This window comes from Scyliorhinus canicula, chromosome 4 (genome assembly GCF_902713615.1).
Source record: "Scyliorhinus canicula chromosome 4, sScyCan1.1, whole genome shotgun sequence".
Taxonomy (NCBI): domain Eukaryota; kingdom Metazoa; phylum Chordata; class Chondrichthyes; order Carcharhiniformes; family Scyliorhinidae; genus Scyliorhinus; species Scyliorhinus canicula.
In genome coordinates this window covers 114,092,494-114,106,399 of record NC_052149.1, presented here as the reverse complement: position 1 = coordinate 114,106,399, position 13,906 = coordinate 114,092,494, and the positions used below count along the sequence as shown (strand labels likewise).

At 45.7% G+C, this 13,906-nt stretch overlaps 1 protein-coding gene across 1 annotated transcript in view; it reads right to left on the bottom strand.

Annotated features, from left to right (window-relative positions):
* The window catches only part of LOC119964903 (astrotactin-1-like), a 3,158,558-nt gene that overhangs the window by 1,607,978 nt on the left and 1,536,674 nt on the right, over window positions 1-13,906 (bottom strand). The window contains 1 exon segment of the mRNA XM_038795000.1: window positions 2,468-2,552. Coding sequence (XP_038650928.1) covers window positions 2,468-2,552 — 85 coding nt within the window.

Genomic DNA, 13,906 nt, shown 5'->3' with positions numbered 1-13,906 from the left:
CGGTGCTTGGGCCCTACCCAAGTGGAATGAATGGCTTTTGGAGAACCAAGGAAAGGAAAGTCAAGTCCCAGATGCTCAGAGAAGAGGGGTGCGATTCTCCGCCCCCACAACGGGTCGGAGAATAGCGGGAGGGCCTTCCCGACATTTTTCCCGACCTCCCGCAATTCTCCCCCCTCCACGGCCGCCCCACGACACGAATCGCTGCTCGCCGTTTTTTTACGGCGAGCAGCGATTCTCCCCTATCCGATGGGCCGATTTCCCAGGCCTTTACGGCCGTTTTCACGAACTCCAACACACCTGCTCTCACAGTTCGTGAAAACGGCCGCAAAGTGCCGTTCTCGAGAACCATGGCACCGATTGGCATGGCCGCACCACGGTCGTGCCAAGGGTGGCATGGGCCCGCGATCGGTGGGCATTGATTGCGGGCAGCGGGTCCGAACCCCACGCACTCTTTGTTCCTCCGCCGCCCCGCTGGATCACTGAGGGGCATACGGCCCGCGCATGCGCGGGTTTCACGCATATGCGTGATGACGTCATCCGCGCATGCGCGGGTTGGAGCCGTCCAATCCGCGTATGCGCGGCTGACGTCATCGTGCACGTCAGCCGCCGTTACCCTTGGCGCGCGGGCTTAGCGAAGTTCGCTAAGCCTGCGATGCCGAGGTTCACGGGGCCCCGCTGCTAGCCCCGACCAGGGAGCAGAATCGGGTCCCGGGAGGGGGCGCGGAGGCTGCCGTGAAACACGGTAGTTTCACAGCAGCCTTCACGACTCTCCGCATTTGCGGAGAATCGCGCCCGAGGAGTCTCTCTCCCTCTCTCTCTCTCTCTCCAGAAAAGCTGCATAGCTGCTGTATTTCTGAACCAACAGAGAATTTGGATGAATCTTTTGTGAAAACCATTGCAGACCGAAAGCAGAAAACTTGAGCTGAATGCTTAACTGAAGGAAGGTGTGCCAGAAGACTACCATCTTAAACACAGACTCTAATCCTTTTTACTTCTATCATTATTTTTACATCCCTCTTTTCCCCTCGGTGTTTGCTTATCTGTTGTGTGTGCGTGTGTGTATAGGGTGGGGGTGAATTAAAGAGGGAGGATTATGAGTTAAATAATAGTGAATTAGTTGTATTTGCTGCATATTTAATTGTTATTAATAAAAATTAATTGAGTTTAAATTTACAAACCTGGCTGTCATTACTGGGCAGCCAAGGCCCAAAGACTTTGGGTGTTTTTCTAAGGATTTCAAATGTTTTGTGACTCATGGTCAAGTGGGGCTGGAATTGACCAAGTACTAGCCCAGGGCGTCATAATAATAAAAAGTGGAAACTATATCACAAGGCTTTCATCCCCCTCAGATCCTTTGATTTGCAAGGCTTCAAAGAGAAATAGCTTTTACTAAGCTGTAATTGACCTCTTACAGACAGCCAGATGTCTGGATTGTTTAATTTAATTTCCATTCACGCTTGAATGGATCTCAAATAGCCTGCTGCAAAATAAACCACAATGTTTGTAACCATTTAGGAGTTAAGTGCTTTCACTTCCTCGTTTTCTCAGTAGAAAGCACTTAACTGCTTTTGAAGTGACCATGAACTATAATTCATAGAAGGCCAGCATGGTAGCACAGTGCTCAGCACTGTTGCTTCACAGCTCCAGGGCCCAGGTTCAATTCCCGGCTTGGGTCATTGTCTGTGCAGAGTTTGCACGTTCTCCCTATGTCTGCCTGGGTTTCCTCCTGATGCTCCGGTTTCCTCCCCCAAGTCCCGAAAGACATGCTGTTAGGTGAATTGGACATCCTGAATTCTCCCTCAGTGTACCCAAACAAGCGCCGGAATGTGGAGACGAGGGGCTTTTCACAGTAACTTCATTGCAGTGTTAATGTAAGCCTACTTGTGACAATAAAGATTATTATATATATTATATTTATAAACATATTGGTTAATTTCATAGCAGACCTCTTGAGATCCATTCACGCGTGAAGGGTAATGTCGAAAAGAATGCAGTCAATTTCTGCATAGTAAGCTCCCACAAACAAAATATATTCATGCAACTGGAATGCAACAGTTATTGGAGACAATGATTAGTCTGCAACAGAGATCATTTCTTGGGTATGATTGGAACAATGCATTGTTTCCTCAGAATGTTCCACATTGTCGTAGTCAGTTCTGTCGATTCACTTTCAGAAGTTCAGTTAGCTGTGCAAAGCATGGTTACTAGGAACTGGCACTATTAGCAGAGATCTTGGAGCAACATAAAATTATCTCAAGAAAGGAACTGAAACAGTATTTGCCACAGAGTTAAATACTTAAGCATCTGCAGGAGCAGAGACAGCTAAAGTTTAGGCATATCACAGTTAAATGGTGAGTACAATGCTATAATTGGTACATACAGTCATATGTGTGGTCATCCAGTTGAGGTTTGGATGTAATGGTGAAGGAAACTAGGCGTTGAGATGTGTGACTGAACATACACTCACCCTTGGTTTATCCCCCAATCATTTCTGATGCAGAGATGCTTGTGGACAGGATCTTTTGTATATCCCTCCTGGCAGCCACATTCACCTGCAGAAAATAAAGTGAGACCCATTTTGTTAGTAGCTCCACTGAGCAGAATGAAACATGATTTCCCCATACCACACAATTAGCCTTTCCAGCTGGCATCACGAGATAAAAGAGCAACTGTCATTTTTCCATATCTTATTATTTCAGGTAATTCAATAAAAATGAGATTAGCAAGAAATTTTGGAAGGTAAATTGGATCGACCCAGAAAATGGGTGGCGGATTGCAATGCGTAATTAACCCCTGCTTTTTCAATGCACTGCAGGCAGCATGCCAACTTCATACTGCCTGCTCATTCGAATAATTGCTGCATAGCCAGTGCCGGCCCACTGTTGATTAAAATAGTGGAGGGCGGGCGAAAATTATTACTCCCTCGAAGCTCTTAAAACTAATCTGCATTGCTTAATTCAGGACAGAAAATGCTGGGAATGCACAGCGAATCTGCCAGTATCTGTGGAGAGATGAGCAGAGTTAACATATCATGTTTCTGCATACATTGCCTTCCCCTATCAACGAAAGAGACAGTGCTGGCCATTATAAGGATAACCATTGCTGAGGTTGTGTCATGTGACAAGGCTGAACCCATTGAAGATGAAGTTATCCTCAGACCTAATCCTCTTTCTCACTTCCTACTTGCCCCCATCCCTAAATCACTTCTGATTTACCAGCTACTGATGGTAGAAGCATACCCTTACTTTCCTACCCCTGTCCCTGTGCCATAACCTTAACCCTGTGTAATTTTTCTTTCCCAGACATGGAATACTCCGTTGACCAGGGCAGTGGACTAACACCAACAATAAATTGATGAAGAAGGCACAGCGCCATCACACTCGCAGTCAGAAACTGCATGCCATGTAATTTACAGATAGATTCAAGACAGGATCAGCACGTGGTGAGCCACAGGACATGAATGGACTACAGCCAGGGAAGGGGGCAAGGAAAGCATAAGTGCCAGCTCTTGCCAGAACATGGCTTGTGCTGCAGAGGACTCAGGGAAGGATTTCAAAGGCTCAAGCTGCAGAAGAAGGTTGATCCGTCTACACAGCAAATTGCTGGTTGCAGTGGGAAGCCAGTTCGAGGCCTGGTCAATGTCAGGGAGAGTTGTATTGCCAATCTGATACAGGGGTTTGCACAGAGCTTGGAGACAATCCTCTCCAGCATGGTATGAGGATCATAGAATCCCTACAGTGCAGAAGGAGGCCAGTTGGCCCATCGAGTCTGCACTGGCCCTTGATCCGATAGTGCACCCTACCCAGGCCCAATCTCCCACTCCTAGCCCCGTTTCCCCACTTAACTTTTAGGCAACTTAGCATTCACCTAACCTGCACATCTTTGGACTGTGGGAGGAAACTGGAGGAAACCCATGCAGCCACCATGGGAGAAAGTGCAAACTCCACACAGTCACCCGAGGCCAGAATTGAACCTGGGCTTCTGGCACTGTGAGGCAACAGTGCGAACCACTGTGGCACCGTGCCACCCCAAAGTGGCAAACTCCATTGAGACACTTATGGAACTAACAAGGGTGCAGTGTTTGATAGCAAATGCTATCATTTCCATAGCATATGCAGTAAACAGCCAATGTCTGAATACTGCAGTGGAAACTCAGACTGGTGACATCGGATTGCAGAATCAAAGAGGCTCACAGAGGATGCCACATCAGTCCATCACCTATTCTTTAATGGATTACTGGGATTGCTGAGGTGCTGCTCACTGGGGAGAGACAGTGGCTTCATGGAGAATGAATCTGCTGTCTTTGCAGGAAGGTATTACCGACCCATCACAGACACTCTGCCAACACTGGCTTTTGCCTGTCAAAGTCTGCTTGTTTGGATTGCTGCTGCCCATGCTGGGAAGGTGCAGCTTAGCCTCTGAAGTTCAGAGCTTATCAAGATCATTCTGCAAAGCCATCTGCAGCCTCCTCCACTGAGAGCCCACCAACTATGCCATGGAAGCACTTCATAGCAACATCAGAACAGCCAAAGGCATATTGAAGACAGGTACAAAGGGAATCTGCAAGGCTGATTAGTTAACCTTTGCATGTAACGTGGCAAGATTTCATTTATAAAGTTGGTGAGGAATATTTATTTTTGTAAGCTTGTATTTTTGATATTTTGGCCAACAGGATGCTGTAATGATCAGTGACAGAGGGAAGGTAAAGTGTGGGACAGTTTGCGAATGGGCGTGTAGAGTTGCAATTACTGATATAGCATGCAGATAGGTTTATAATGGACAGCCCAAGCATAAAGTAGCTGTCTAGATTACTTCCTCCCATCCTCTTGCTTCTGCTCCTTTTCTTCCTCCTCCTGCTTCAGCTGCTCGTCATATAGCAGTGCCAAAGGCTGTGTCCTCGTGATGGTCAGGTTGAATAACATGCAGTCAGACTATCACAGTTCTTGATATCTACCCAGCTGAGTACTGCAGGGCCCCTTCGAAGCAATCCCCAGACAGTTGAATTATTGTCTCCGAATGCCAATAGGCTTCTATATCACATTATGGGTGGCAATATGGCTTTCATTGTCAGTACACTGAGCCTAGTTTGTGCACTCGAGTCATCAGTGATGTGATGCTGCTACGTAGCCACACTTTGGTTTGCCATACTGGCTCAAATGCATCTGGTACAGTAGACTGGCGCAGGGTGAAAGCAACATGATTACTGCCAGGACATAGGAAATTGAACTATATTATTGTCTCCTTGTGAACAGACACCAGGGGGATGTCAAAGGATTGCTTTTATTTTCAGTGTGGGGTAGAGTTGACATGCTGTATTAGCGCAGTTGGCTGGACAGCTGCTTCGTAATGCAGAACGAGGCCAACAGCGCGGATTCAATTCGCATATTGGCTGAGGTTATTCATGAAGGCCCTGCATTCTCAACGTTGCCCCTTGCCTGTGGTGTGGTGACCCTCAGGTTAAACCACCACCAGTCAGCTCTCACTCTCAAAGAGGAAAGCAGCCTATGGTCATCTGGGACTATGGTGATTTTACTTTATATGTAAAGTCATGTGCCTATCGTTATTGGCACCCTGCAAAGGCTGCAATCTGAGCAACGCCACCTGTTTGCTTTGCCTGCTTATCCCCGCACATGAGAATGGGATATTGTTCGCTCTAATTGAATGTACAGTGTTTATGACCTCCCTTAGGCAACTGTGGGTGGCAAACTGAATTGCAAGAATCTCCTGCTCCCAGCCTGGATTCATCACCACACTCTCTTTCACGGTCACTGCAAATCTGGTCCTTGTCCTGCACAGATGTTGGAGTTGTGACTTCAGTAGGTGATAGATTTCAGTGAGGATGTTTTTTATGAAGTGTAGACATTGTTCCTTGCTGTAGTAAGAGAATGGTTTCCTGAAAATTCGTTTCCATTCTGCGTGAGAGCCATTCGCCCCTTCCATCCCAGCCCTATTCCAGCAGTTTGTCTAACTCAGCATAGCGCCTGTTCATTCTTCAGTTTGTGCTGCATGCTGATCAACGTATGTCCTGCATACTTCCAGTCGACATTCTCTGCGTAGATGCTGAAACCTTCACCAATGTCCACCAATGTCCATCCCACAGATGTGTGTGTGCACAATGACATTTTGGGGCCTCAGGATATGCATAGTACCCAAAAGGCAGTTACTTACATGCCCAGTGTTTCAGTCCTCCAATTTAGCTGAAGTTACCAACCTCCATTATACCTTCTGCAGTCATTTTGGGCTGCATAATTATTGAGTACTGCATTTATCTATTTCAAGTAATGATCATTGAATGTTAAAAATTTTATAATAACAGTGAAGTTGGATGTTCAGCTGATATAAGCTACTCTTCTGCAATTTGTATTTATAGATGCTATCATTCTTCATGCCATTGTTGGAGCGGAAATATCAATCATTTTGATTAAAATTGTGTCTCATTTGAAATATAGTCAATGCAGCTCAACCATTTCCAAATATTACCATTAGATAATATCAGGGCCTTCAAAGCACCTTGAACAGCACAAAACATTCAATTAAACAAAATTATTCTATCAGTAGGATCCACCTATCAAGAAAGGAAAAACTGCATTTGTCAACTGCTCCTTCGTCATTGAAACAGAACTGTTGTTACCTTGTTGGGATCAGAACGGCTAGTGTTTGCACGTCGCTTTTACAATGGATTTTGCTTTCCAAAGTAACATTATTAAACCTAAAAGATCCTGACCCCAATTCCCTTCCAAGTAGAAAACTTTACTGGTAAGAAAATAATGAAGGTGTGCTGATTACATGATTCAGTGGCCATGCTCTGAATCGAAAGAATATAAGATGTAGATCAAGTCACCTCACTCAAGCAGACTGTATCCCCTTGATTCACACAGCAATTTAGTTTAAACAGATAGACACTCAGAGAGAAAGTCAGTAGTTTGGCAAATTGAGGGAGTTTTAAAGGTTAATTTGTCTCTAAAGTCTGGTTTTATTTGAATTTAGCAATTGACTTAAATTTACTGTTTAAGTTAAGAGTTAAGTTTATTTCAGTCTTAAGCAGGTATAAATGTTCTCTAAGAGCAGCTGTGATTAGTTGATCAGGTGATTACCTGAAATTGATTTCTGGGGCGGCATTCTCCATTGCCCGATGCCAAACTTGTAATCGGCACTCGGGCGGTGGATCGATTCCGACGCCGGAGTCAGGGCGCCGGTTTGCGATTCTCCGCCCCCTCCAAATCGATGTCATCGTGACATGTGCCTCGTGCAGTTGCAATGTCGTTGGCACCTCGTCGGCCAGCCCACTCACGATACTCCACCCCCGATGGACCGAATTCTTGATGGCACGGGACACGTGTGCTCACACAAATCGTGAACCCGGCGGACTGTGTCCAGCACTGTCACACTCGGTTGGGATCCATGAGGGCTTCTGCGAGGGCTGGGAGGACTGATGTGCAGTGGCCAGGGGTGGGCTGTGGAGGCGCGGATGACGGGTTGAGTCCGTGCCTGGCTGGCACCATGTTGTACAATGCCACCGCTGCAGGTCATCAGCCGTGCGCATGTGCGGACCTGGCCATTCTCCGGCTATTTTCGTCGCGGGAGGCTGGGGTTTTGGTCCGCGCCGGTGCTAGCCCCTCACCGGTACCGGAATTGGTGAAGGGTCCACGCTAATTCTTTTCGGTTAAACCTCCCGTGAATTCTCCGTTGGAGCCGGCACTTTTATTCTTGGCGTTTAGAATGATAAGAAGAGACCTCATTCAAAAATGCAAAATTCTTCCAGGCCTCGACAGTATTGATGCAAGAAGGATGTCTCCCCTTGCTGGGGAGTCAAGAACCAAGGGACAGTCTCAGAATAAGGGGCAGGCCATTTAGTAATAATAATAATCTTTATTATTGACACAAGTAGACTCACATAAACACTGCAATGAAGTTACTGTGAAAATACCCTAGTCGTCACACTCCGGCACCCGATCGGGTACACTGAGGGAGAATTCAGAATGTCCCAATTCAGCTAACAAGTATGTCTTTTGGGACTTGTGGGAGGAAACCCGAGCATCCGGAGGAAATCCATGCAGACACAGTGGGAACGTGCAGACTCTGCACAGGCAGTGACCTAAGCGGGAATCGAACCTGGGACCCTGACACTGTGAAGCAGCAGTGCTAACCACTGTGCTACACGAAGGTGAGAAGGAATTTCTTTGGAATTCTCTACCCTAGAGGACTGTGGAGACTTAGTCGTTGAGTGTGTTCAAGACTGAGATCACTAGATTTCTACATATTAAAAATATTAAGGGGTACCGGGTTAGTGGAGGAAAATTGTGTTGATATACACGGCGATTAACTTATCCAATGGTGGAGCAGTCTCCAAGGGCTGAATGGCCTACTCCTATTGTGTATGTTCTAGCCATTACAGGATTGCGGAAAGAGAGTTGTGGTTGGTAATTAAATCCTGACATTGCTGGGTTCCCTGATGCAGACAAGCTGAGGAAATAGAACTCTTGTTCGCTCTGATTTTTTTTCATGTATCCAAAATAAACCAAGCTTAATCCAATTCTCATGGGGGAAAAAAAAATCTGCATTTCAAAACTGCCCATAATTCTACATTAATTGGGCAGCCTTACTCAAAGATTCAGCTGAAATGGCTGATATGGGAATTGCCACAAGTTTAAGCACATTGTTGGGGTTGTCTCGAGCATGACTTATATTGCCTCAAATACAAATTGTAATTGACCTAAATTGCAACTGTTTGATTCTGACACTAGTTGCAGAGGTGTTTTGTTCTATTGTGCCACCATTCCTCACCTTGAGAAGCAAAATATAATGCTGAAATATGAAACTGAGCCACAAGGAAGCAAATCTGTAGCATACCTCCATTCTGAGCTCACGATCTATCAACAAATAAATGCTTGCACTGTATTCTCTTGAAGTAGCATATGATTGAAAGTGCATATGATGCCACTCTTTCAAACTTGTTCGTCACACATGGGCCAAATTGCGACTGAAACCACGTCAGCCTGTGTGTCTAATACTCCAATTCTCTTCCTGCACCTACAGATGCACCAAGGCAGACTTTTGTCTGTTTCCATAGCTAGTAATTCCCCGAATAGGTCACTAATCGGTCGCCCGGGGCTTATAGCTTCAAGGACACCATTCCACACCAAGTGTGGATCCAGGCTCTCACCCGCTCTTACCGCCAATCAACTCTTTGACCGCGTTACGATCGCACCTTCCAAGGCCATCACATCCTGAGGTGGTGCTTGAATCTTGAGCTTCAGGCTCAGAGGCAGGGGCGCTACCCACTGCGCCACAAGACCTCCCAATAGGGAGCAAATGCTTGGTCAATTCTGCTATTGCTCCTTTGTCCAACAATGAATTCAGTTCCCAAGTGTAAATGAAAAGAATATAAAATTAATATTAATCCATGGACCATTGACCGTGATCAATAATATAATTTACGTGGTAAGACCACTGTTGTATTTGACAGGCACATGATCTGATTGTCTTACCTATTTCTGCATGAACCAGATAAATTAGCTGAAAATGGAATAGTAGGTGTACAAAGAAAGATTTGTTTTAGCAATTAATTGAACATATAATTTCACGTGGTTCCAGCTGCAGTTGTTAAATGTTGTGATCAAATAGCAGAAAAGAATGGGGAATTCTCTTTAGAATATGGTTGAACCTTGGGTTGATACTTGAAATGGTGGAATTTCATCAGTTTGAATTAGTGAATGATCAGTCAGTTGAAGGAAGGCAAAACGTTTTTCTTGGTGTGTTAGACGGCTGGAGAAAGTAATTGAGGTGGGGAAGGCTGAGGTCATGTAATGGCTTGAACACAGCATTGAGAATCGCTTTTGTAGGTCAGTGAACACAGAAGTAATAGATGCGCTCGACTGGGATGTGGACTGGATCAAAGCAGCCACAGTGTTTTGGATGAGTTTAAACTTACGGAGGGTGGAAAATGAGAGACTGGTCAGGTAGAGCATTGGAATAACTGAGTCTGGAGGTGAGAAAAAGATGTAAGAGGTTTTCAGCAGCTGATGAGCTGGAGATAGGTGATATTACGGAACTGGAATTAGGTTGTAGTTGTGACGGAGAGGTTGTGGGGTTCATTGTTCTGCTTAGCATCAGGCAGGTCAGTGAGGTGACAAACAGTTCAGCATAAGACCATGGTTAACTGCAAACAAATTAAAATAAGAAAATGTAACTATGACAAACAGGGAACCAGCATGTTATATTCTAGAAAACCAGCTGGTGAGGGATAAAATGGAGCCAACCTTTATTTATTATTTATTTATTGATAAAATCTGTCACAAGTACCAAGGTACAGTGAAAAGTATTATTCTGCGTGCAGACCTGACAGATCACTCCAAACATATACACATATACAATATGCAAAAAATAATTACAACTGTAAAAAAGGAAAAACACAGAAAAAGATCAAATTGATAACTAGAGAGGCTATTGTACAGTCCAATAGCAGCAGGAAAAAAGATGTTTTTGAATTTGCTGGAATGAGTTCTCAAGCTTTTGTACCTTCTGCCTGATGAAAGAAGTTTACTTGCAGGAAGAAAATGTACGTGCAGGTCTAGGGATCCTCCGATCTCTGAAGGAAGACCGCAATCTAGAAAGGACCCTTCGGACCCCAACACACGGAACCAGCCATCGCCTCATCCACAGCCGCGACCCCAGAGACGTCATCCACTTACCGGCCTTCGCCCCATCCACTCTGGAGTGTGGTCTGGACATCCACCGACCTGTGAAGACAAACCGCAGCCCGACAGCGACCCGGAACACTCGGCCGCGCAGACCCATTTTCCGAGGCAGGAACACAAGCAAGGCAACAAATCCTCCACCCACACACCGCCCAGAGTGAAGAACCTCATTGGACAAAACTATACCCTTAACACCGCATACTCTCACCGTCTCCTTGGCTCAAAAAGAAGCCGTCACTCCAGGAAGCGTGGAAAACGTGCAGGCCTGCAGGGGAGAGTGAAACAACGCGGCCCCAAAGCCCCTCTGCCTAGATTATTCCTTGCTAATGTCCAATCTCCAGAAAACAAACTGGACAAACATAAAGCCAGACTCACTTTTCAAAGAGAACTGAGGGACTGCTGTGTGCTCTGTTTCATGGAGACATGGCTCACTCCTGCTTCACTGGATTGTGCCCTATAACCAGAGGGCTTCTCAATCCACCGAATGGACTGTATGACGGCCTCAGGCAAGACAAGGGGAGGTGGGGTCTGCCTCCTAATCAACACCTCCTAGTGCCTAGATGTAGATGTAGCAACACTGGCGAGTTTCTGCTCCCCAGACCTAGAATACCTGATGCTAAAATGCTGCCCCTACTACCTTCTGCGGTCATCCTGACACCAGTTTACATCCCATCCCATGCGAATGTGAAAATTGCACTGGACAAAATATTCACCACCACAAATAGCCTTGAAACGAAACATCCCGAGGCCTTGCTCATTGTAGCTGGGGGCTTCAATCATTCACCTGAGGACGGAGCAATGCTCCGAAAGCTAGTGATTCAAAACAAACCTGTTTGAATTTAACCTGGTGTTGTAAGATTTCGTACTGCATTCTGACTCGTCATTGCTTGAAATCTGACCCACTACGGTCATATCATCAGCAAACTTACAGGTGGAATTGGTGCAAAATTTTGCCCCACAATCATGTGTGCATAAAGAGTATAGTAGAGAGCTGAGTATGCAGCCTTGTGGGGCATCGATGTTGAGGAGCATCGTGGAGGAGATGGCGTTACCTATCCTTACTGATTGCCGTCTGTGGGTCAGGAAATCAAGAATCCAGTTGCAAATGGAAGAGTCAAGTCCTAAATTTTGGAGTTTGGATATGAGCTTGGTTGGAATTATGGTATTAAAGGCAGAACTGTAGTCAATAAACAGGAGCCTGACATAGATGTCCTTGTTGTCGAGATGTTCCAAAGATTAGTGTAAAACTAGGGAATTAGCATCTGCTGTAGATCGGTTAAAACGGTAAGCAAATTGCAGTGGATCAAGGCAATCTGGGAGGTTGGAGTTGATGCGTTTCATTACTAACCTCTCGAAGTACTTCATAAAAATAGATGTCAGTGCCACCAGGCGATAGTCGTTGAGGCACACTGCCTGGTTTTTCTTTGGCACCGGTATGATAGTGGTTTTCTTAAAGCAGATGGGAACCTGCGAACGGCGGAAGGAGAGGTGAAAGATGCCTGAAAATACACCTGCCAACTGGTCTGCGCATGATCTCCATCAGGGCCCATTGCTTTTCGTAGATTTACTTTCGAGAAGGTCAATCTAACTTCTGAAGTTGTGACTGTAGGTATAGAAATGTATACAAGGCTATTGGGTAAGGTGACATTAGCTTGTTGGATTCCTGCAAAAAGTGAGCATAGAAATGCATTAGGCTCATCAAGGCAAGATGCCCTATCACTAGAGATTCTACTCGACTTTACTTTATAACCTGTTGAATTGTGTAAACCTTGCCACAATCGACAGGAGTCCATAACGTTAGTCCAAGACTCTAGCTTGGTCTGGTAGTATCACTTGACAATCCTGATAGCTTTACAGAGGTGGTACCTAGGTTTCTTGTGTAAGTCAAGGTCTCCCATCTTAAACGCATGAGACCTGGACTTCGATGGGGAATGGATCTTCTAGTTGAACCATTGTTTCCGATTGGGAAATGTTCATATTACCTTCTTTGGCACGCGATCTACTACACACTTACTGATGAAGTCTGTGACAGTAGTAGCATACTCGTTAAGGTTGGCTGCTGAGTTCTTGAACATGGGCAATCTACTGACTCCAAGCAGTCGCATAGAGCTCTTCCGTTTCCTCAGACCAGCTCAACTTTCTTAACCATATTCTCCAGCTTCAGTTTCTGCTTGTATGCCGGGAAAAGGAGCACTGTCTTGTGGTTCGATTTTCCAAAATGTGGTCGGGATGAAGCGGTAAGCACCCTTGATGTTTGCACAATAGTGGTCAAGGATGCTGGGGCCCCTGATCGGATGGAGATGTGTTGGTAAAATTCTGGAAATACAGACTTGAGATTGGCCCGGTTAAAATCGCTAGCCATGATGAACAAGGCCTCTGGTTATTTTGTTTCAAAGTTATTTATAACAGTGATCCCTGGGGTGGGATTTAGACCGCTGTAATAATGGTAGAAGTGAACTCGCGTGGAAGATAGTAGGGACAGCACTTCACAGTCAAGTAGTAAAAGTCCGGAATCCAATCCGCGAGCAACTCCTTTGGACCCCTAAGGATGACAGTCTTTGATGACCACAACATTCGCTGGCACCAGATCCTCATGCACAAGGTAGTCGGCCTCACAACTCTTCGATACGGCTCAGAAACTTGGACTACATATATAGACACCAGCTCAAGGCCCTGGAAAGGTTCCATCAACACTGTCTGAGACAGATTCACCGCATCTGCTGGGAGGACAGGCATACTAACATTAGCATCCTTGAAGGAGCAAAGAACACGAGCATCAAGGCCATGATCATCCAAAACCAACTTCACTGGCCGGCCACGTGTTTAGGATGTCAGAGTCCCGACTGCCAAAGCAAATCTTTTTTGCCCAGCTAAAGGAGGGATCCTGAACCAGAGGGGGACAAAGGAAGCATTTCAAAGACACCCTGAAGACTTACCTCAAGAAATGCAACGTAGACGTCAATGCCTGAGAGACCCTTGCTCTGAAGAAACCTTCTTGGACGAGCCTCCTGATTGAAAGGACACAGTTCTTTGAGGACAACTGATGGCAAGAGGAGGCTGTAAAAAGAGCCTGAGAAAGGAATACCAGCGATCTAGAGTCCAGAGAAAGATCCCATCTCCGGGAAACACCTGCCAATGTGCTATTGAAGATGCAGCTCTGGCATCTGGCACATCGGTCATGAAAGAAACCACAGAACTCATGACCAGGA